At 47.7% G+C, this 22,444-nt stretch overlaps 1 protein-coding gene across 1 annotated transcript; it reads right to left on the bottom strand.

The window, feature by feature from the left end:
• Positions 1-878: 878 nt before the first annotated feature.
• On the bottom strand, positions 879-22,219 carry Eif3b (eukaryotic translation initiation factor 3 subunit B). The gene is made up of 19 exons (XM_005079976.4): positions 21,715-22,219; positions 15,709-15,901; positions 14,667-14,786; positions 14,405-14,462; positions 14,112-14,240; positions 13,735-13,892; positions 11,662-11,793; positions 11,514-11,580; positions 10,680-10,726; positions 8,859-9,069; positions 7,917-7,989; positions 6,834-6,956; positions 5,159-5,237; positions 4,397-4,535; positions 3,075-3,200; positions 2,453-2,530; positions 2,004-2,112; positions 1,763-1,879; positions 879-1,358 (listed from the first exon to the last, which is right to left on the bottom strand). The coding sequence occupies exons 1-18, from the start codon at positions 22,169-22,171 to the stop codon at positions 1,776-1,778; spliced, it is 2,403 nt and encodes an 800-aa protein (XP_005080033.1). The 5' UTR covers positions 22,172-22,219; the 3' UTR covers positions 879-1,358; positions 1,763-1,775.
• Positions 22,220-22,444: the final 225 nt, after the last annotated feature.

Raw genomic sequence — 22,444 nt, 5'->3', positions numbered from 1 at the left:
TTCACAATTGTTTTAGAAATCACAGGAAACAATCACAATCGATTTTCAAAAAAATGAAAAGCTTTGCATTATTTGAAACCTTTGAATGTACACTGGGCAATAGTGGCACACAGCTTTAATCCCAGCACTCAGGAGATGGGGGCAGGCAGACCTTGAGTTCCAGGCCAGTCTGGTTTACAGAGCTTGGTACCAGACAGCCAAGGCTATTACACAGTGGAGCCCTGTCTCCAAAAAAAGAAAAACAAAAAGCTTGCAAATGTACTGTAACTGTGGCCCCTTTTCTTCTCATTGCTGTGAAACTGAAAAACTATTTTCAAAGAACATCAAGGGGCAATACTGTAGGGTAAAGGTACTGAAGGGGACTGTAACCATGATGGAATCTCAAGTGGCTCTGTAAACTGTGGTAGTCTGTCCTCTGCTGGTGAGATACATGCTCTACAGACATACCATGGCAGAAGGCCCAGCCTGGGGTAGCTCTGGTCACAAGAGATGCAGAGCCAGATGGGAGCCTGCAAGAGGCAGGCTGCAGAGAGCATGGCCACAGCTCACCTTTTGTGGAGCCCACCTATACCAGTTTGCTGTCTTCTCTATTGGACACCAGGTAACCGCAGGGAGGTGTCTAAGAGGCTTCCCTGCTCTGTACCTGTTTTCCAACCTGTCCAATTCTGGAAAACCTAAGGATTCTGTGGAGTGAGATGAGCATTTTCTCACAGAAACAGATGGAACACATTGCATCTTGGATGTGGTACACTAGCTCCTGTTAGATTTCAGAGGCTCAACAAGCCATGAGCAAGTGTGCAACTATTTCCACCCTAGGGAGAGGGAACGGGAGGCCTCAAGGCCAGCCACTGCAAACCACAAAGAAGAACAAGACAGCATTTTCACACAGGGTTGCTTTTATTTCCACATCCAACCTGCGCAGAGACCCCACCACAGTCTGAACAGGTGTGAGATGCTGGGTGCCTCCAGAGCTACTGGCACAAGTAAGTGGTGGGTGTGCAGTTCCCCTGAAGGTCTCCAGGAAGCCACGCGGGGGGACAGACAGTCCATGAATAGGAACCCCACTAAGCTGCAGGTGGAGGCTCTGGAAACACCACGGGCAGCAGGAGTGAAAGGAGTTACCAGGAGCACTGCAGTGAGGCCCCACAGCAGACATGGCATAAAAATCCAAACAGGTCAAATGAGAGCAGAGCCTCGAGTGTCCCCACTGTGGACCCAGGGGCTGAAGGCACAGAGCTGTGTCGGGATGGAAGAACCCCGGGTGCACTCGAAGTCCAGAGCAAGAAAGCACGGGTGAGAACCCAGCCCGAGGCTCTCTGTGAAGGGTGGCCTCGGATCCTGGGCACGGCACAGTAACACTGCAACACAAGAACCACCATTTAGTCAGCCTCAAAGCAAGGGATTCTTCACTGACCACACTCCAGGCATGAGAGGTAGTCCCTTCAGCCAAGAGCTGGCCTGCATGTCAATGGCACCCACATTACCCCGAAACTCAGCTCTCGCAGTTCCTGAGGGAATCCAGCACAAACACAGGCAGACACTCCCTCCCTCCTGTACTACCAACACTGGGTGACAGTAGAGTACCTGATCCTCCTTCCTGCAGCACTGCCCTCATGCCAGCCTCCGCTTCTTCCCAAGCTCCCTATCAGCCACTAGTGGTGGCACTACCATCTTCATGGGGTTGTCCCCTATGTTGTGGTCTAACAAGCATCCAGAGACTCAGCAGGCACCTCTTCCTGTCTTCACATTCACAAGTGCTTACCACAGTGCTGAAGTCACTCCTGACTTCCCAGAGGAATGATCTCCTCGGTGACAAAAAACTCGATGGTCTCCTCTTCCCAGTCATCCACGTTGCTGTCCAGCTCATCAGTGTCCACCCCTGAGAAGACAGAGAGAGAGAGCAGGCTAACTCCTAGGACGTGGCTGCAATGCCAGCTACAGGGCTCTTGTCCACACCCTTGGGGGACTACTCTTCTTCCAGACAAGCCTGGAAGCTTGATTACCTCCCCGTAGTTCTAGACGCTCGTTCTTCTGCTTCATGTAGAGTTCCTGGGCCATTTTTCGGTATTGCCGGAAGTCTTCCATCATGGTCCGCCTTCTTTCCACCAGTTCCTATCAGGTGGGGAAGGTTGTAGGGCTGAGCAGGACATATTTGCTCAACCACAGCATCCCCCACTGTGCCTAGCAACCATTATTAAAGTTTGGAAGATGGCAAGCAGAGCCTTGTGTGCTGGACACGTCTTCCATAGAACCTCCCTTAAATGGGACTCTCACGTCTCTTTCTGATCCCATCCCCTCCTGCTTCTATAAGGAAAAGTCAGCCTCAACCCAGTGTTAGTGAGTGTTGGTTCCAAGGACCAGTGCTGGCCCTCTGCTCCCCACTACTAGCTGCCCCCTCACATATGGGACAACAAGTCAGATCAGGCTCCTGTGAGCCACCTCTTAGGCTTACCTTTGAAGCTTTGGACTGGCTCAAGCGATCCTTCTGCTCGAAGATCTTAGAGTATTTCTTCAGATCCTTCTTAATTTGCTGAAACCAAAACAAGTCTCTCAGGATTAGACCTTCAAAGCAAGGACTGCAACTGCTGCCTTCAATGATGCCAGTGTACGATGACAGCCTCTAGGACTAAGAGGAATCGGCTCCAGGGCACCAGGTGCCCAGCTGACGAGACAGTTCCTAGGGTGAGTCACTCACAGTTCTGGCCTAATACCACAAGTCTACCCTACCCCGCTACCTAACCCCTCCTAGCTCTTCCAATCCCACTGGAACTTGTTTACAGTCTGTCTGTAAACTCCTGGGTTTTCTGGTGAGTGGGGAACAGACAGGAAGGACAGGGTTATCTTTTTGCTATACAGCAGAGTCTGGCAAGAACGCACAATCCCCCTGCCTCAGCCTGGTATTGCCTAGCCTGCAAGTTTAGAGTTAGTGCCTGACACTGCTTGAGGTAAGGTCTCACTGGCACTGCATCTCTTCAGAGGCCCTCTCCAAGTCCTACCTCTACTCCCCACTCACAGGACAATGCCTTCAGTGCCACAACTCCTCCCACACCCCCAACCAGGTAGGGACCACAGACCTTTATCTGATCCTGGCTGAGGAGTGTTGGGGGCCTTGGTCTCCATAGCAGTTGGCAGAAGCGATCCTTGTTGTTCTTCTGGAGAAGGCGTCCTTGGAAGGTCCACAGCCAATAAGCATTGTCCACCTAGAGAAAGCAGTGGGGGTCAGCATGCAAAATGTGCAAGGCCATCATGGGACCTTCGTTCTCAGTCACCACAGCACCAACCTGTGCTCATCCTCCAGCAGGGAAGGAGGTTAGGAAACACACAATGAGCTAAGGATCAACAGCAGTCAGCAGGTGCTCTTCCCAGTGCAGGCCTGCTGATCTCTAGTTTTTGACAAGAAACTTCCCCACCAGTGCTGACTACTGACAGCACCAGCCACAGCTTAGCCAGCTAACTTTGTCTTTCCCAGCAAGTCTCAACAAGGCAGTGCCAACTCAAACACTGGGCCCTGAGAGTGTTGTGGACTGAACAGAACAACCCCACATAGTTTCACTTCCTTCCCCCCCCCCCATTTTTGGGGGGTATGGTGGGTGCTGGGGGTGGAACCCAGGACCTTCTGTATACTAGTTAGGTGTTATGCAACGACACTCCCACTCCTGTAAGATCATAAACAAGAGCCTGGAGAGATGGCTCTGCAGTTATAAGCATTGACTGCTCTTCCAGAGGACCCAGGTTCAACTCCCAGCACCCACATGGCAGCTCACAACTGTCTGCAACTCCAGTTCCAAGGGACACTACACTCAAGGCAAAACATCAATGCCCCCCCCCAAAATTATTAATTAAAAAATATCCTAAACAGCCGGGCGTTGGTGGTGCATGCCTTTAGTCTCAGCACTTGGGAGGCAGAGGTAGGTGGATCTCTGTGAGTTCGAGGCTAGCCTGGTCTACAAGAGCTAGTTTCAGGACAGGCTCCTAAGCCACAGAGAAACCCTGTCTCCAAAAGAAAAAAAAATCCTAAGCAAGTGTTGGGATGAGCCATGCTGCACTGACATCTGGGATATCATCACATTCAAAGAGAATACTGTTCCAGACAGTACTCAAAGCCATCTGGGAAGCGAGGGCTCCTTCTTACCAACTGGAGCCCTCTGAGCTCATAGGCTGTTTGCATGGACTAGCTCAAGTGCCCACCCATCAGTAAACGGAGAAAGCAGAATGCTCCCGGGAGGCACAGCAGCCCATGCTCTGGATCAGATGGGCTCCCTAAGTCACAAAGGCTGTGAGTAATATATCCTTTCACCCAGGATCCCTGGATACAATACCCCCCACAGAGAACAGTTCCTGTCACCAGCCTTCAAAGATTTCATTTCTAGAGGGCCCTGCATCTGCCACTTCCTACCTTATGGCTCCACCACGACACAGAGGTGACCACGTAGCGGCCAGTTGGGTCCCACTCAACGTCTGAGGCCATGTAGTGTTCTGCAATGTTCATGACAGTGCAGTCTGAAGTGTCGACAAACGCCAAGGCACCATTCATGCTGTGGGGCGACAGGGCAGCTGCATTCCACAATCACCCTGTATCCTTACCCCGAGAGGTCCAATGCCCCCAACTTCCACTGAGTTACTACAGTGGGAAAGGAGCAAGGACCAAGACGCCCACTCTCTATTAGGCTGTAGCTCCCTGAACAGTGACAAATTTCCTAAGGACATCATGAGACTGGGATCAGGGCATGGATGATGTACAGAGTGCTCTGTGGCATCTAGAGATTGTGGTACCTGAGGAAGTCTCCAGAGAGCTAGGGTAACATGAACACCACAGTGAGAGGAAGCTGTGGCAGGCAGTCCTTCCTACCAGAAGCTAAGGCTGGATTTGCTCACTACTCCTGTGTACTCAGCTGGAACGGAGGGGAGCAAGAGAAAGGCACCCTAAACACAGAGGGCTGCCTCAGTTAAGCATCTGTCCACTGGAAGACACCGGATTTTCAGGAGGGAATGTAAGGCTACAATCACAGAAGTGTCATCCACAAGTCACTACTGCAATCTGCCTGGTTTGCCTGGAGGCTCAGCTGTGGTTATCAAGTGAGATGACGATGCTCCACCTCAACACAAACGCTCAGGAGGCAGGGTGTTGCTTGCCCCAGTGGACAGGGCCCCGACCCACCTCCTCAGCCCTGCCAGCACCACGAACTGTCCCTGGGGACTCCAGAAGATGGTGTTTGCTTGCTGCTTGTCAAACATCTCTGCAAGGAAAGCAAGTACCTGTGAGGGAACTGTGTCAGTGCCTCTCCAGCTAAGAGAGTGCCACCGAGGAGGGCTGGCAAAGACAAAGTCCCCACACAACTCAGACACAAACCCACTGATCACCTTAGGGGGACTACTTCAAAACAATTCCCCCATTCAGTTACACAAGAAGTCAGGATGCATGCTTAAGGGTGGTGGGTGCTGGCTGCTGCACAAATATGGTGGGTATTATTTTCAACTTGACATGCAACTGGACAAAGACCTCAGAGACCTGACATCAAATATAACAAGGGCCAACCAACTGAAGTCACCTTTTCAGTGCGCTCACAGAACCTCTAGCGTAAGATCTTCCCAGCACCCGACACTGAGGGAGTTGACAAAGCAAATGACTCCCCAGGTTACTCCTTGCCTAAACCTTCAGGACTCTCAGCCAGTCATCAACCTTCAAACAGGCCATTAACATCTAGGTGTCTCCTTGGCCACAGGACTCAGAAGCAGCAAAGTGGAAGGGGATAAAGTCCTGACACTACAGCCATATTTGCTCTGATGGGGCAAGAGTCTCACATTCAGAAAGCTACAGGACAATTGTCCCATCTGGCTCCATTACACAGTGGAGTATGTCTGTGACCCTGGCTGGTGCTGACAGTCCAAAGAAATACCTATCATACATAATCAGGAGATAAATGACACCTCTCCTGTTGTTTGTTATAATGGGACAGAAGACTTCTGATTGTCTGCAATTGTCTACATTTTATACATCCAAGAGAGTAAACAACAAAATCAACTTTGCAGCAGTCAACTGAACCTATCGCAACTGGTTAGATCCAAGTAAAGGGAAAGCACACTGTTCACAGGTCTCAGAAGCTACTCCTAATACATATAAAGCCCAAGTTACAAAGAGTCATAGTATGACTGCCATGGCACAGAACAGGGTGCTGGCTTCCTATCAGAAACATGGGATACAGCCTGGGGCAACCCTGCAGATCCACCCACTGAGAGCAACACTGTGTGGCTCAGCTTGTCCTGAACCCTAAACCTGCTGACTTATGTGGGGTTGTCCTAACACAAGGATAAGAGTGAACAGAAGTAGCCCATGGGGACCCCAAGCAGGGCTACACACTGTCTCCATGTCAAAGGGGAGTGTGTATTTTAGGTATGCACTGCCACACGAATGGGACACTTCTTGCTAAAGCAGAGTGGAGGACTTCAGGGCTAAGCCAGGCTGAGGGGCAAAGGGCAGTAGTCCATGAAAGGAAACAACAGCCAAAAAACAATGGCCAAGTTAGGCCAGGCGGTGGTGGTACACGCCTTTAATCCCAGCACTTGGGAGGCATAGGCAGGTGGATCTCTGTGAGTTCGAGACTAGCCTGGTCTACAGAGTGAGTTCCAGGACAGCCTCCAAAGCCACAGAAACCCTGTCTCGAAAAACAAAAACAAACAAAAAAAAAAAACAAACAAAAACAATGATCAAGTTAGATGACATATGTACGCCCTCTGTTCTATAAATCACCCTAACCTCAACCTATTATCTGATCCACAGTTGCAATCCCCGCCCTAGAAGCTCTCTAGATGGAGTCTGAGGGCAGATTGCTTACTGATGAGTTCGATCTTCCCATTGCTCTTCACGTGGTAGAAGGAGACCGATATCCGAGGTGCCTCGCCATGCAGCACAGCAAACTTACTGCCATTGGGTTCCCAGGCAAAGGCTATGATGGTTTCTACAATCAACAAGAAGAGAAGTCAGTGGCTGTCATTTTCACAGCAACATCTCCATTTACGAAATTCTTTATTCAACTGGAGAAAAGCACCCCCAAATCCCAAATTCACTATCAGGACCACAGATCAACTGACAGCAAAAGCAAGCAATCAAGCAAACAGAAGCCCGCAGAGTTCAAAGGCAGCTGGTTTAATCTGCTTGTGATGCTGTGCTAGTAACAAGCAGGCCAGGCTAGAACTTGTCATCTTCCAGCCCTGACCTCCTGAGGGCTAAAATTATAGGCTTGTGCTGCCACATTGTCATTCCTTATCCTAACATGGGAGATGTGATTCTTTTCTATAGCCAAACAAAATAAAAGCCAAATGAAAAGCACAAGGACTTTGCCAGACAAAGGCAGAAACTACTTGGCTATTCTAGTAAAGGAGGGAAGTTAGAGGGAAAGTAAAGTACATCTCTTGTTAAAAAAAGTGGAGCGTGGGCATGGTGGTGGCACGCCTTTAATGCCAACATTTGTGAGGTAGAGGCACGTGGATCCCTATGAGTTCCAGGCAGTCAAGGATATAGTGAGACTCTATTTCCCTCCACACCCTGCCAAAAAAATTAAACTTAAATAAAAAGCTGAAAGCCAAGCTTAGTGGTACAGGCCTATAATTCCAGCACTTAATAGGTTGAGGCATACAGACTGGGAGCTCAAGACCAGCTGGGCTAAAGAATGAGACTCTTATTTCACAGAAACAGAAACAACTGCAACCAGCAAACAAGGAAGTCACTCACTCATTCAAGGCGATTCCCAGGCATGGGGGCAGACAGGAGGATGCCTGTGACTAAACAGCTTAACTGGTATGCTCCCAGTCAGTGATCTGCTGACACCCACTTCAGTGTCCTATCTGAGCACCTGGCTCAGGAAGAAGCTGTCCAAAACAAGGGCACAGAAGGCCCTTCCTGTTACATGGAAGCTTACCTTTCATCTCAACAACGTCGACAGGTACCTGCTTCTCCCTCATTCGGAAGATTTCAAAGTTTGTGACAACACCCTGTTGATAAAAATAATAAAGAAAGGGTAACATTCTGGAAGGTGAAGACATAAGAAAGATGGGGGTGTGCGTTAGAGGCAGAGGCAGGTGGATCTCTGTGAGTCTGAGACCAGCCTGGTCTATAAGAGTTAGTTCCACCCAGCACTTGGGAGGCAGAGGCAGGTGGATCTCTGAGGTGGATCTCTGTGAGTTCGAGGCCAGCCTGGTCTACAGAGCGAGTTCCAGGACAGCCTCCAAAACAATACAGAGAAACCCTGTCTCGAAAAACCAAAAAAAAAAGAGTTAGTTCCAGGACAGCCTCCAAAGTCACAGAGAACCATGTCTTGAAAAACCAAAAAAAAAGAGTTAGTTCCAGGACAGCCTCCAAAGTCACAGAGAACCATGTCTTGAAAAACCAAAAAAAAAAAAAAAAAAAAAAAAAAAAGGAAAGAAACAAGAAAAAAAAAAAAGAAAAGATGAGTTGTCCAACTGGACAAGGTAACAGAAGATGGTATTCAGCCCCCAGCACATCTACAACCCTTATGCTGGTGATAAAGCTGCCACAGTGACAGGATAGTCCAAGTGCACTCTGCAGCACATCTACCAGAGTTTTTAAGGGTCCTCCAGTCCATAGAGGGGACCACAGGACTTGCACACTGTGGAGCAACCTGTTGGGGTTGGAGAGATGCTGCAGAAGGTCTGCATTAGGTTGCAAGCACCCAGCCAATTGGCTCACAACCAACTTTAACTCCAATCTGGGCAACTGCACATCTTGTACGTACATGTGTGTACGTGTACACACACACACACACACACACACACACACACACACACACACACACACACACACACACACACACACACAAGAAAACAAATCTTCAAACACTCACCTGTGTGCCTTTTGGAGTCCTGTCCACTTTCACACACAGGTAATCTCCGTTCTTCTGCCAGTGCAGCTTGCAGTCAACCACATTAAACAAATTCCTCACCCGGATCTCCTGTCTGGTAGGGAGCTGCATCAAGGTCACCCTGGCTGGAATATCTTTGTCTTCCGGCACCCAAAAGGCAATGATGTTACCGCCCGGAGACCAAGAAAAGTCTCTGCAGGACAAAGGCATGAAAGATTATGTGAACAACAGGTGGTCACAAAACTGAGCCATAGGAGAGACGAATGCCCTTACTCTTAAAAGTGCTATGCTGGCACCCTACCCACTACCTGCTACTCTCTGAGCCCTCTATACCCCAGCCCTGTGCTGGACACTGCACAGCACAGCCTGCAGTTCTCCTAGCCCTGGGGCGTGATCACACTGCTGTGACATCAGGGAATAGACAGAGGGATGCTGCTCATTGTACCTCCCCATGCAGACCAGCCCCACCTTCAGCCATCACAAAGCACTTCAGTCTATGGCTCTAGCCGCAGGGTATCTAAAGGTCAACCAAGGTACCAAAGGGGAGGATTGCAAGTCAGAAGGTAGTAGGAGGTGAACAGGTGAACAAGGGTTTCTCTGTACTGCTTTGGAGCCCGTCCTAGAACCTGCTCTGTAGACCAGACTGGCCTTGAACTCACAGAGATCCGCCTGCCTCTGCCTCCCGAGTGCTGGGATTAAAGGCAAGCACCACCACAACCTGGCCCCTTCTCCTCTATTAATTGTTTCACAGGACATGCACTGTAACAGGCTGCCTGTGGATTACATCATGTGAAAAACCTCTATACATGCCATACTCTTGTTCTGCACTGTTTTAAAGACAGTCTGTTGCCTAGACTGGTCTCAAGCTCGTGGGCTTAAGCATCCCCTCCTCTCCTTACCCTCCTGACCAGCTGGACTGCAGAAGTCTACCACATCCAAATTTGATTTTTAATTTGTGGCAGATGAGTGTATGCCTGTTTTCCAAATGATACTCAGGAACATAAAAACAAAAGGAAGACACACCAGTGTCCTCTGCATTGCTAAGTGTTTACCACCCAGGACTGATCAGCTCCCAAGGACTTCAGATAAATAAGACAGAAGGAGCTGCTGGTACCCAAGCCTCACCCCATAGAACAAGCAGGGAAGACCTTCCACCAGGGAGCTTTCCGAAGGGGATAAAGCCGCTGTGCTCAAGTCTCCTCACAGTCCCTATGCCAGCTAGGCAAGACTCTTTGACCTTAGTCTTTATTTCTGTGCCAGTGAGCAGGAGCCACTACAGCCCCCAATGTTCGCAGAAACAGACAAGCAAGTTTTTAAGTGCTTAAGGACCGAGTGCTAGCTGGACACGGCAGCACACACCTGTAATTCTACCATGTGGGAAAATGGGGAATTCAAAATGTCCTCAGCTACGGAGTGAGTTCCAGGCTAGTTTGAGTAACATGAGACTATCTTAAAAATGAAAAACCCAGCTGCAACAGCCTGAAAGTCTGTTCATGTGCTCCCCAAATACACAGTGGAACTCTAAGGTAGTGGCCATTGGTGAGGCCCTTGGGAGGTAAATCGTTCTTAAGGAAGGGAAGGGAGGCGACCCAGTGAATAGTGAATGCCTTTCAAGGTTCTTAGAGATCTGTTCCTTCTAATACCTGAAGTGAGACAGACACCATCTACTCTAGAGAAAGCCCCTACCACAAAGAATCCACCAGCTCATCTTGGACTCTCAGTTTTAAGAGGGAAAGGCAGACATTCTGGTTGCCATAGCAACCAGAGCACATTGACACTGACTTTACAGAAACTTTCACTTACTTTATTCCAGAGATCTTCAAGCTCTTCTTATCCAAAAGGCCCATAGACTGCCCATGAGGAAAAAGAAAAAAAAAAAAATCACAGTTCAGAAAGGTCAGAAGAACGTCAACTCTATGAACTCTTTTTACAATTACTTTGAAGGCTGGAGCACATGTCACAAAGCATGTATCCATGATAAGTCAGAAAACAACGTGCAGAAGCCAAGTTCTTGTGGGGATTGAATTCAGGTTGTCAGGCTTGGTGACAAGTGCCTCTACCCACTGAGTCATCTTGTCAGCCCTTTCCCTCCTCTTTTTTTAAAAAGATTTATTTACTTATGTATACAGTATCTTCCCTGCATTCATATCTGCATGCCAGAAGAGGGCACCATATCTCATTACAGATGGTTGTGAGCCACCATGTGGTTGCTGGGAATTGAACTCAGGTCCTCTGCAAGTGCAGTCAGTGCTCTTAACCTCTGAGCCATCTCTCCAGCCCCCTCTTCCCCCCTCTTAACAGTCCAAGATTCTGCTGTATCTAAGGAACATTAAGAGCATGAAGTATAGGTGAATAGCAACAAATACTCTTCCAATACAACTTCAGTAGGAGCCAGTTTGGCCAGCCTACCAAAACCCTGCCTCCCTTACTACAGCACAGATTAAGCAAGTACTAACTATACCCATGCAGAAAAGTATAGCCATGCATGCACACAACCATGCATGGTTTGCCTTCTAGAACACGAAAATCACCATCAGAGTTAGGGCCATAGCTCAGTGGTAAAGCAGTTGCCTAGCATGCAGTACTCTAGTTCAATGCCCAGAGTTTCCAGAAACATGAAAGCACAATAAAACTCACGGGTGTTTCATAGATGCTAAGGGTATCCAGAGTCATTCTCGCAAAGAATTTGCCATCATGGCTCCACCTGAGGAGAAAAGAAGTGCCAGGCTGTACCAATGAACAGGAAAGACCACAGTCAGGAAGACCAGGGCTACAGTCTACTCACTTGAAGATGGGCCAGTGGGCTGAGCTTTCACAGTGGAAGCCTCTCTTCTTATGCCCTGTGAGAATGTCCCAGATAATGATGGCCTGAGGGTCATCCTGAGTGTCCATCAGCGGGCTGAAAGTGACCAGGTATCTGCAAAGGAGGGGGGTCACTTAGTACAGAACTTCCTTTGTTACAGATCCAGCACACATTACTGTGGGTCACAGACACAAGTACACTGAACACTGCCAAGATGTGTGGAACCAGCCTTTCCCCACATACCATGATCCCTACGAATGGTGTCTGATCTCTCTAAGTTGGGAGTGGGGTGGGCATAACCCAGTACAAAGTAATCACAGACCACCACAAGTTATTTGGAACAGTGCCCATACCAGCAATGGCACTAGGAAATCAAACACCACAATAAAAGTCTGCTTGAGTGGGCTGGTCTAGAGGGAAGAGTGCCCTTGGAGGTCAGAAGAAGGATTTGGATTTCCTGCAACTGGAGTTATGGATGGTTGTGAGCAACTATGGAGGCTGGGAACTGAAGTGGGACCTCTGCAAGAACAAGTGTTCTTAACCACCATCTATCTCTCCAGCCCTCACGTATCCACTTTTAACACTGCTGCCGGAATGGACTCTCTTGTACCAGACAGGTAAAGTGGTTAAGAATTACAGGGAATGAGGGCTAAGGGACATAGGACTGGGGCGCCAAGCATGCATCAGTGAATGTGACAACCTTTGTCTATGCAGAAAGGCGCTTTTAAGTTACAGCATTATAAACCTTTTGTTTTTTGAAGTAAATGAGAAATAACTTAAGGCAGGTAATTAGTATATATTTTTGTTGTTTGTTGGAAATAGCCTCTATTTCCCAAGATCCTTTTGCCTCTGTTTCCCAAGTGCTGGGATTCTAGGTATGTGTGGCATGTGGACTCCTCTAGCTTTCCTCCAGCTCCACTTTTCACAAGTGTCTCTTTCCATGACCAATTCAGATATGGGAAAGAAACCCTTCTAGAAAAATGTCTAGTCCCTGAACTAGAATAAGAACTGATCTGTGTGACATTATGGCACCAAAGAATAGCGCTGGCATGGTGCCTTCCCTAGAACCAATGCATCACAAAAATACATACAGTGGTTATGTGATGAATGTGCCCTTGGAGATGAGCACATGTGGTTCACCTCCAAGGGTCCACTTTACCTGAAGGATACATTCCACAACCTCACAGTACCAAGTCCAATGAGTATTTTTCCCTATACGTACATATGCACATACCCATGAGAAGTATGTGCTAAGCAGAGTTAAAGACCAAAGAGAACAGAATGCAACCATTCTAAACACATACTATAGTGAGTTCTGTCAGCACGGGCTCTCTCCTAAGAGTCACAATACAGACAATCTTCCTTCTGTGAGACTGTCACTGCAGCACAGAAAAGTGAAACCATGGTTAAGGGAACTATCCCACGCCCAGTTGTTCAGGTCTATGGGGCTGGGGAGGATTCAGCTCAGTGGCAGAGACCCTGAGCCACACCTTGGCAAGCAAAATAATTAATAATAATAATAATAATAATAATAATAATAATAATAATAATAATAATAATAACTTGCCGGGCGGTGGTGGCGCACGCCTTTAATCCCAGCACTTGGGAGGCAGAGGCAGGCGGATCTCTGTGAGTTCGAGGCTGGGCTGGACCGATAGCCTCCAAAACAATACAGAGAAACCCTGTCTCGAAAAAACCAAAAAAAAATTAATAATAATAATAATAATAATAACTTGAATGCTCACCACCCCACCATGCTGCATGGCTCTGGCAGTTTACACACTATGTGAGGAGGGTGGAAAATAGCAGAGCCACGTGCTGGTGGGGGACATCCATGAATTCTCTTTATCATTATTCCCTTTTCTGTCTCTCCTTTGTTTTGAGACAGGATCTTATGTAGCTTAATATGGCCACAAACTCACTATGAAGTATGGGCTGACTCTGACATCTCCCTCCCAAGTGGAGTTCTCTGGCTTCTTTCCGGGATTTTGCTATGAAGTCTGAGGCTACAAGTCACCTGAGGAGGCCAACAAGAGGAGAGCTTGAGTCACTCACCTTTCGCACGGAGAGAAGTCGATGAGCTGCACGCCTTGGTGACTGAACCTCTGAATCTGCTTGAACTTCTCCCCTCCCCAGAGGGCAATGCCCCGCTGATGAAAAGTGGCCAGGTAGGTGCCCTTAGGGGACCAGCGCACGTAAGTCTCTGTCCATCTCTGTAAGAAGAAAGGATCAGGGTTAAAATGACAAAAAGCCAAGCACAGTGACCCTTCCTTCTACAGTGCATCTTCTCTTTTTTCAGAACCTGTTTCCAAGCTGGGAAAGGAGTGACAGATGTTCTCAGTGCCTCAAAGAACAAGAGCCTTTCACCTGCTCCTTCGGGCAGAAACCAGCCCTGCTGTAAGGAGACAGAACACACAGCTGCTAGTACACACCGCTCTTTCTTCAATTGACACTGGGTCCTTGACGTCATTCCGGAAGATGGATGTCCGGTCTCCACTCTCAAAAATTACACTGTACTGATCTCTACACTCTGCCTCTTCCAACCAGTAACGCAAATTTCCCTAAAAATAATCAAAATCAAGGGATTTAGTGCAATTAATTTTACTCAAAGAAAGCTCACTGACAACTATCACACTTTGACAGATGACAAGTTCAATAGACACCTTTTAACCTCAAGTTATAAAATTTCTCCTGACTACAAAAGCAGAGGTTTTATAGAACATACCAGGTCTTTGAAAGGCTGTTTCTCTGGAATGTCCCACTCATCACTGATTGTCATGTACCTGCAACAGAACAGGCACTGCTGAGTGGCACAGGCTGGATGGGATGAGGAGCACCATACCTCTCCACCTACTCTATGCCCAACGCAGAAACATGAAATGCTCTTGTCTGGTCAAAAAGTGAATCACCTCAAAGGATACCAGCACCCACTGAAGAACTCCCCATCACCCCCAGGAATCAACCACAGATCTCAGGCTCTAACTCACTTATCAAAATCAGTGAAGAGGTTGACACGGAACGTGTGCTGCTTGTCCAGCTTGTATCCATCAGCATTTTTCACAGCATCCACAGCATGAGCGGGAGAAGCATATTCCAGAAAGATGTACCTGAGCCAGAAGGCAAACAGCTTGCACATGTATACCTTTAAAACTTATTGTACACTGAGACCTTTCTACATGAACCAAGGTCCTAGCAGTTCTGCAGCCTCCCCAAGATGGTCAGTCATCTTTTTTTGTTTGTTTGTTTTATGAGACAGGGTTTCTCTGTATTGTTTTGGAGGCTGTCGGATCAACCCGGCCTTGAACTCACAGAGATCCACCTGCCTCTGCCTTCCCGAGTGCTGGGATTAAAGGCGTGCACCACCACCGCCCGGCAGTCAGTCATCTTGAGGACCAGAATACATGCAGGCAACGCAGTTTCCTAAAGAATGATGAAGCCCTAACAGAAACATCTCTAAGAGCAGCTTTGGAGACTGTCCTGGAACTTGCTCTGTAGACCAGGTTGGCCTCAAACTCAGAGATTCACCTGCCTCTGCCTCCTGAGTACTGGGATTAAAGGTGTGTGGCACCGCTGCCCAGATTAGAAACATCTCAAGACCGTGACTTCATGGTTATAAATGACAGAAAAGTTTAACAGAAATAGTCATTATCCCATGACAGCTTCATGAGGAACATATACCAAATCTAGCAAAATGTCCACATATGCAATGTTTCTGGTCAGCAATGACCTCATTAAGAGTCACTATTACACATCACAGGGAAATTACATGGGATTTCAGGGGAAGCTTCATTTCAGATAAACACCTAACACAGCAAGCATCTCTCAGGACAGTGGTATCTTTATCCAGAACCTATTCCAGGTCACTTGCTCTTCCTGTGGGCATCAGCAGTCAGACACTACACCATGATTTCAGGGTCCTGCTGAGGACCTGAGAACCAAAACTCCACTGAGAGAGCTTCCCTCTGGGTGGCCTGAAAAAACACAAATCCCCAAGTCCACAACTGTTGCTTCAGAAACTGGCACTCTCACCCTTTAGTCTTTCCATCCTCTTCAGGATAATAGTCATTTATGATTTTCCCAAACTTGGAGAAGATCTTGTGGATGACATTTTTGAGCTTCTCAAGTCGATCCGGTCCCACCTGAGGAACGTTGTCTACAACAATCACCGAATCGATCCCATCCGCTTCCTGAGGTCGATCCTTGAGAATGTCACCAAGTAGTTCTGATGGAGTAAAAGAAATGTCAAGTGGTTTCTATTGAAGCTCTCTCACCCATTAAGTAGCAGGCTGATTATTAGAGTTATCTACTATAAGTGCTTTCATCATGAACAAAGAAATCATGACCTAACTTAAACAACAAAGAATCAGGAAGGCTAATCCCCATACTCCTTTTGATGGGCAGTATTGTCAAAGTGTACCCAGTTGTGACTGCCAGGTGCATGCCTTTAATACCATCCCTCTGGAAGTAAAGGCATAAGCAGGTGGATCTCTGAGTTCAAGGCCAGCCTGGTTTAAAGAGTGAGTTCCAGGACAGGCTCCAAAGCTACACAAAGAAACCAGAAACCCTGTCTCAAAAAACAAATGAATGAATGAATGATTATCTTTTTAAGAAGAAAACCAACTTCAATGTGTTAAAGTAGGGCTGGGATAGAGGCTCAGTGGGGAAAGTGACCACCGCCCACAAGCATGAGGAACTGATTTCAGATGGCTAGCACCCACATAAAAACCAAGAGTAAGGTGGGCATAGTGATGTGTACCTTCAGTCTCTCAAGAGGTAGGCAAATCTCTGTGAATTCAAGGTCAGCCTGGTGTACACAGGGAATTAGTAGGACAGCCAAGGTTATACAGTGAGAGTCTGTCTCAAAAGAGTCAAGTGTAGAAGCATGCATCTATAACCCCAAAGCTGTGAGGACAGAGGTAAAAGGATCTCAGGAGCTTGCTAAGGAAACAGTCTATATGTAAGAGTAGCACCGGGTTCAATAAGAGACCCTATCTTAAAGGGTGTGTGTGTGTGTGTGTGTGTGTGTGTGTGTGTGTGTGTGTGTGTGTGTGTGTGTGTGTGTGTGAAGAACATACCTGTCATAAACCTTGGTCTCCAAATGCACTTGCACACATAAAGCACAAGAGAAAGCTGAGTTAGATGTAAGAGTGCTCCCAGCACCTAAGAAACTGGGGCAGAAAGACAGCCATTTTTAAGGCCATTCAGGTCAATACAAGATCTTGCCTAAAATACAGAAGTTTGACCTGGCATGGTAATTCACACCTTTTTAATCCCAGTCCTCAGGAGTCACAGGTGGACAGATCTGAGTTTGAGGCTATAATGTTGAGTTCCAGAATCTTCATAGTAAGATTCTGTCTTAAAAAGACCAAAAAGAAAATATATATGTGGGGCTGGGGAGATGGCTCAGCAGTTAAAAGCACTTGTTACTTTTCCAGAGAACCAGAGTTCAGCTCCTAGCACCCTCACAACCATCTGCAACCCCAGTCAGGGAACCCACTGCCCTCTCTGGCCTCCAAAGACAATGCATGTAAGTGGTACAGACATACAAGCAGACAAAAAAAAAAATCTACAAAAAAAAAATGGCTCAGATTATGAGTCCTGAGTTCAATTCCCAGCAACCACATGGTGCTCACAGCCATCTTCTATAAAGAGATCTGGTGTCCTCTTCTGGCTTGCAGAAAGACATGAAGGCAGGATGTTGTGTTCATAATAAATAAATAATTTTAAAAAAAAGAAAAGAGAGGCCAGCCTGGTCTACAAGAGCTAGTTCCAGGACAGCCTCCAAAGCCATAGAGAAACCCTGTCTTAAAAACTAAAAAAAAAAAAAAAAGAGGCCAGGTGGTGGCGCACGCCTTTAATCCCAGCACTCGGGAGGCAGAGGCAGACGGATCTCTGTGAGTTCGAGGCCTGGCTGGACCGACAGCCTCCAAAACAATACAGAGACCCTGTCTCGAAAAACAAAAAACAAAAAAAAAAAGAAAAGAAAAGAAAAAGAGTAAGGAAAACAGAACTGGAAAGATGGCTCTACCACTTTAGAGCATTGCTGCTCTTTCAGTCAATTGAAGCTCAATTCCCAGCACCCACATGGTGGCTCACAGCCATCTATAACTCCAGCTCCAGGGAATCTGATGCCCTCTTCTGACCTCCACAAACAACAGTCACACACGTGGTGCATACATGTGAATGCAGGCAAACACACATACAAAATAATCTAAAAAATAATATATATGATTAAAAATAAAAGGAAACTCCAGGCCAGCAGAAAGGCTCAGTGTGTAGAGAGCACTGTTGTACAAGCCTGATAACCTGAGTTTAATCCCTGGAACCCATTGTGGAAGTAGGAAACCAACTCCTCAATGCTCTCCTGACTGCTACACAAATGTGTAACACAGTACCAACTCACCTCAAGACTTCTTGGGGTTTTTTTTTCTTTTTGGTTTTTGGTTTTCTGAGACAGTGTAGTGTTTCTCTGTGTATCCCTGGCAGGCCTGGAAAGTGCTCTGTAGATCAGGCTGACCTCGAACTCAGAGATCTTCCTGCTTGCCTCCCAAGCACTGGTATTAAAAGCATGCACCACTACCACCTGACAACCAAATGACTTTTTTAAAAGGTCATTGTTGAGCCGGGCGTTGGTGGCGCACGCCTTTAACCCCAGCACTCGGGAGGCAGAGGCAGGCCGATCTCTGTAAGTTCGAGACCAGCCTGGACTACCAAGCGAGTTCCAGGACAGCCTCCAAAGCCACAGAGAAACCCTGTCTCGAAAAACCAAAAAAAAAAAAAAGAATAAAAGGTCATTGTTGGTGGGCCCTTACTTCCTGGATGATGGGACTCAAGGTTGCTTTTGGCCACTGTGTTTTGTCACAGCAATAGAAATCTAAGAAAGACACATTTCAAAGATGGCAGAATCAAGCGTAGGTAGTCAAAGAGCAAGGAAGCAAGAGGTAGACTTTCAACACAGCAACACCACACAGCTTTACTACAGAAACTACAGCGAGTTCTGGGCTCCTTTAAAAGTCTGCTCACCATACTATTAAATGCCTGTTAAGCTGGATCTGGATTTAACAAGATGTAATAAAGAAGGCCAGCTTCTGTACAAACTACCGACTCCTTTCTTTGCAGTCCAAACTGTCTACCTAGCCTCTAACAATCTGCTTCTATCTGGGCAGGCAGAGCAAAGTATCCCCACAATGCAACACACATTTGATTCTTTTAGTTTGCTCAGATTCTTTAGAAATTTATCTCTATTTTTTAAAGTTTATTTTATGTCCATTGGTGTTTTGCCTACAAGTTTGTCTGTGTGAGAGTGTCAGATCCTCTGCAACTGAAGTTATAGACTGTGAGTGCCATGTGGGTGCTGGGAATTAAACCCAGGTCCTGTGGAAGAGCAGCCAGTGCTCAACTGCTGAGCCATTTTTCCAGCCCTAAAAATTTATGTGTACAGCCAGGCGTTGGTGGCGCACGCCTTTAATCCCAGCACTCGGGAGGCAGAGGCAGGCGGATCTCTGTGAGTTCGAGACCAGCCTGGACTACCAAGCGAGTTCCAGGACAGCCTCCAAAGCCACAGAGAAACCCTGTCTCGAAAAACCAAAAAAAAAAAAAAAAAAAAAGAACCAAAAGACTGCCTTCCTTCCTTCCTTTCCCACCCATGACACCCCTACAAGACTGCCCAAACCCAGTTCTTTCCAGACCAGACCCTCCTTATTACCCTGTACTTCCCTCATACACTGGACTCCCTGGTCTCCCCATAGACTTGATGGAGGCAAGCTGGCCTTGTAGTCACACCAGGATACCCTGACTTCCACATTCCCTAATTCTGGAAATAATCTACACATTGGAATCTGGGAATTAAGTGGGTCAAATAATTCTTTAAATACCCATCTTGCAGCAGACAGGCCCATTTCCCTCGTATTACCTACATGAGGCAGCTCGCAACCTGTAACTCCTGCTCTAGGGGATTGAACACCCTCTTCTGGTCCTAGTGTCACCTGTACTCACATACACAAACCCACAAAGGTAAATGGACATATCCAAAATTAAAAAGAAAACAAAGATGGTCCAGAAAGATTACTCAGCAATTAGGAGCACCAGTTGCTCTTCTAAAGGACTCCTGTTTGATTCCCAGCACTCGCATGGTGACTTACAACCAACTCTAATTCTAGATAGGAGATCCAACCGCCTCCACAGGCACTAGGCATGAATATAACACAGACATACGGGAGGCTAAATGCTCCTTCGAATAAAACAGCTTTTTAATTAAAAAAATAAAAATAAACCTTTGAAAAAGAGAAAAGATGGGGGGGGCATATGGAGAAATGGTTAGTCCAATAAGTATTGCTGGGCAAGCAGCAGAACTTGAGTTAGGATTCCCTGTACCCAGGTTAAAAGCTGGCACAGAGGCACACACCTGTATTTCCAGTACTAGAAAGATACAAGCAAGAATCTCAACTGCTGCCAGTCTGGCCAACTGGTGAGCCCCGAAGTTCAGGGAGCCACCCTTCTCCCCTAAATAAGCAGCTATATTTGGTGGTGGTTCACACCTGTAATCCAGTACTTGACTTGAGCAAGTAAAAAGTAAAACAGGAAGATGCCCATGAGTTCTGGGTCAGCATGGGATACAGTGTGAGGTCCTGTCTGAAATCATGAAGCAACAGGGAGACACTTCAACCCAAAATAAATGATTAAGGGTCAAAAGGAGCTTCAAAGCCAAAACTTAGGCTGTAGCATAGGGGGAACTAGTACATCAGAGATTACTAGAGCTGGGCAAGAGGTGGGAATCCAGAACCTGTTTCCTCAGGGCCTGTAGGAGCTAAGACTGGTAGAATCTTCACGGTAGTTTATCTGCTTCTCATACTAAAACATCTTTTACCTTAAGAAATACAGTAAAACAAGTCAGGCACAGGGGCTTACACCTTAAACCCTGGCAATCTTAAAGTGGAGGCAGAAGGCTCAGTTCAAAGCTAGCTTCAGCCACTTGAAGAGTTCTAGGCCAGCCTGGGCTATTCTGAGACTCTGTCTTACAACAAAAACAAATCCCATACACATACAAAAGTTAAGTAAAGTAATGATGACATTAGTTCAAAGTTGTCAACTATATTGAGGCTCGAGATTTTCTTGGCATATCACTGGTAGTTCAAAATCAATTATTTGGGGGTTCATGCCTGTAGTTCAGGCACTACAGAACAAATGCAGGAGAATCAAAGCGTTCAGGTTCAGTTTGATCTACCTGCCCTTCGGTATTAATCAAATCTACACATAAAGGAACTGGCTCAGCCGGGCGTTGGTGGCGCACGCCTTTAATCCCAGCACTCGGGAGGCAGAGGCAGGCGGATCTCTGTGAGTTCGAGGCCAGCCTGGTCTACAGAGCGAGTTCCAGGCCAGCCTCCAAAAGCCACAGAGAAACCCAGTCTCGAAAAAAAAAAAAAAAAAAAAAAACAAACAAAAATAAAGGAACTGGCTCATGTGCTCTCACCCTTTAGTTGAAACAGCAGAAAACACATGCCATCAGCTGTCACAAACAGATGATAGGAATCAGACTTTCGTGCAGGAAGACAGAAGCAATGCCTTAGAAGCAGTCACCGTAGAAGAGAATACGAAGTAAGATGCAAAACGAACAGTGTGAAAAAGCAATGTACAACGCAAGCATGGTCAGGGGTACCGACCAATGGAAAAAAGGAGATAAGCAGGCGGGAATTGGCTGGGTCAGATGGTAATGACTTACTATTAAAACCGATGGGAAGACATTTCTGCAAGGGGGAAGGCACCAGACACGACCTGACCCTCCCATTCGGCCCACTGAGGAATCCAGCTGATCAACGCTGGAAATCCTGACCGGGAAACTGAGATGCTGCAAATACTGCAACTCGCCCTGCCCTCTACCAACTCCAGATGTCAGGTCTTCCAGCAGAGAGAGGTGGGCTCCCCAAGTGACCCCAATTGAGAGGAAATAGGGGCCGGTCGTTGCAGTCGGAAGAACTCGCGCCTGGACGACATCAGCAGATACCCTCACGTAAACACAATCAGGATTACAGCCCTTACCTTCCTCGCTTACGTCGTCCACGAAATCCTCGGGGTCGCTGAAGGAGGGCTCATCCGCCTCTCCGTTCTCCAGAGCCCGCGGCTCCGCCTCAGGCGAGCTACCATCGGACCCGCCCTCCTCCACTCCAGCGACGGAGTGCTCCCGGGCCTGCTCCCCGGCGGCCTCCGCCTTCCCGGGAGCAGAGGGATCCTGCGCCGAGGATCGCTCCGCCGGCTGCGGCGGGGGCGACACGGTCGGACTTGTCGCCGTTTCCTCTTCGGATTGGGCCGCCCGCTTGGCCCTCACTTCGGGCTCCGGTCCGGCCTCTTCCTCGGCGTCCTCCGTCTGCCCCACTTCGGACCCTCCAGACCCCACCGCCTCATCCGCCGGCGGCGATTCGGAGGCTGGCTGCTGCCTCGCGGGCTCAGCCCGCTCCTCCGCCGCCTCGGGCGCCGCCACGTTCTCAGCGTCCTGCATGGGCCCGCGCTGCTTCTCACCCGGCTCGGCCGCCCTGCTTCCGATTCCCAGGAATCACCGCGCGCCGCTAGAGCGGAGCCACGTGCGTGCCGCGAATAGAGCGTACCAATGTGCATTCGGGGGAGACACCCACGCCCTCGTTCCTCACGACCACCCCAAGGAAACTCAGGCACGCATAAAAACCATCTATAAACAACAATGGTAAACAACAGTACTTTTTTCAAGACAAAGAAGGTTTTTTATATCCCCAAAGACTTTTTAGTTTAGCAAATA

This window comes from Mesocricetus auratus, unplaced genomic scaffold, assembly GCF_017639785.1.
Source record: "Mesocricetus auratus isolate SY011 unplaced genomic scaffold, BCM_Maur_2.0 Super-Scaffold_100008, whole genome shotgun sequence".
In the NCBI taxonomy this organism is placed as follows: Eukaryota; Metazoa; Chordata; class Mammalia; order Rodentia; family Cricetidae; genus Mesocricetus; species Mesocricetus auratus.
This window is presented reverse-complemented; position numbering and strand designations above follow the sequence as displayed.

Bases quoted from the DNA above. Each gene is read 5' to 3' on its own strand.
- Eif3b (XM_005079976.4), bottom strand. From the start codon at position 22,171: ATGCAGGACGCTGAGAACGTGGCGGCGCCCGAGGCGGCGGAGGAGCGG. The intron at 14,241-14,404 runs GTATGTTCTATA...GATTATTTTTAG, and splicing joins AACAGCCTTTCAAAGACCTG to GGAAATTTGCGTTACTGGTT. The intron at 11,581-11,661 runs GTGAGTAGACTG...TTTTCTCCTCAG, and splicing joins GCCCACTGGCCCATCTTCAA to GTGGAGCCATGATGGCAAAT.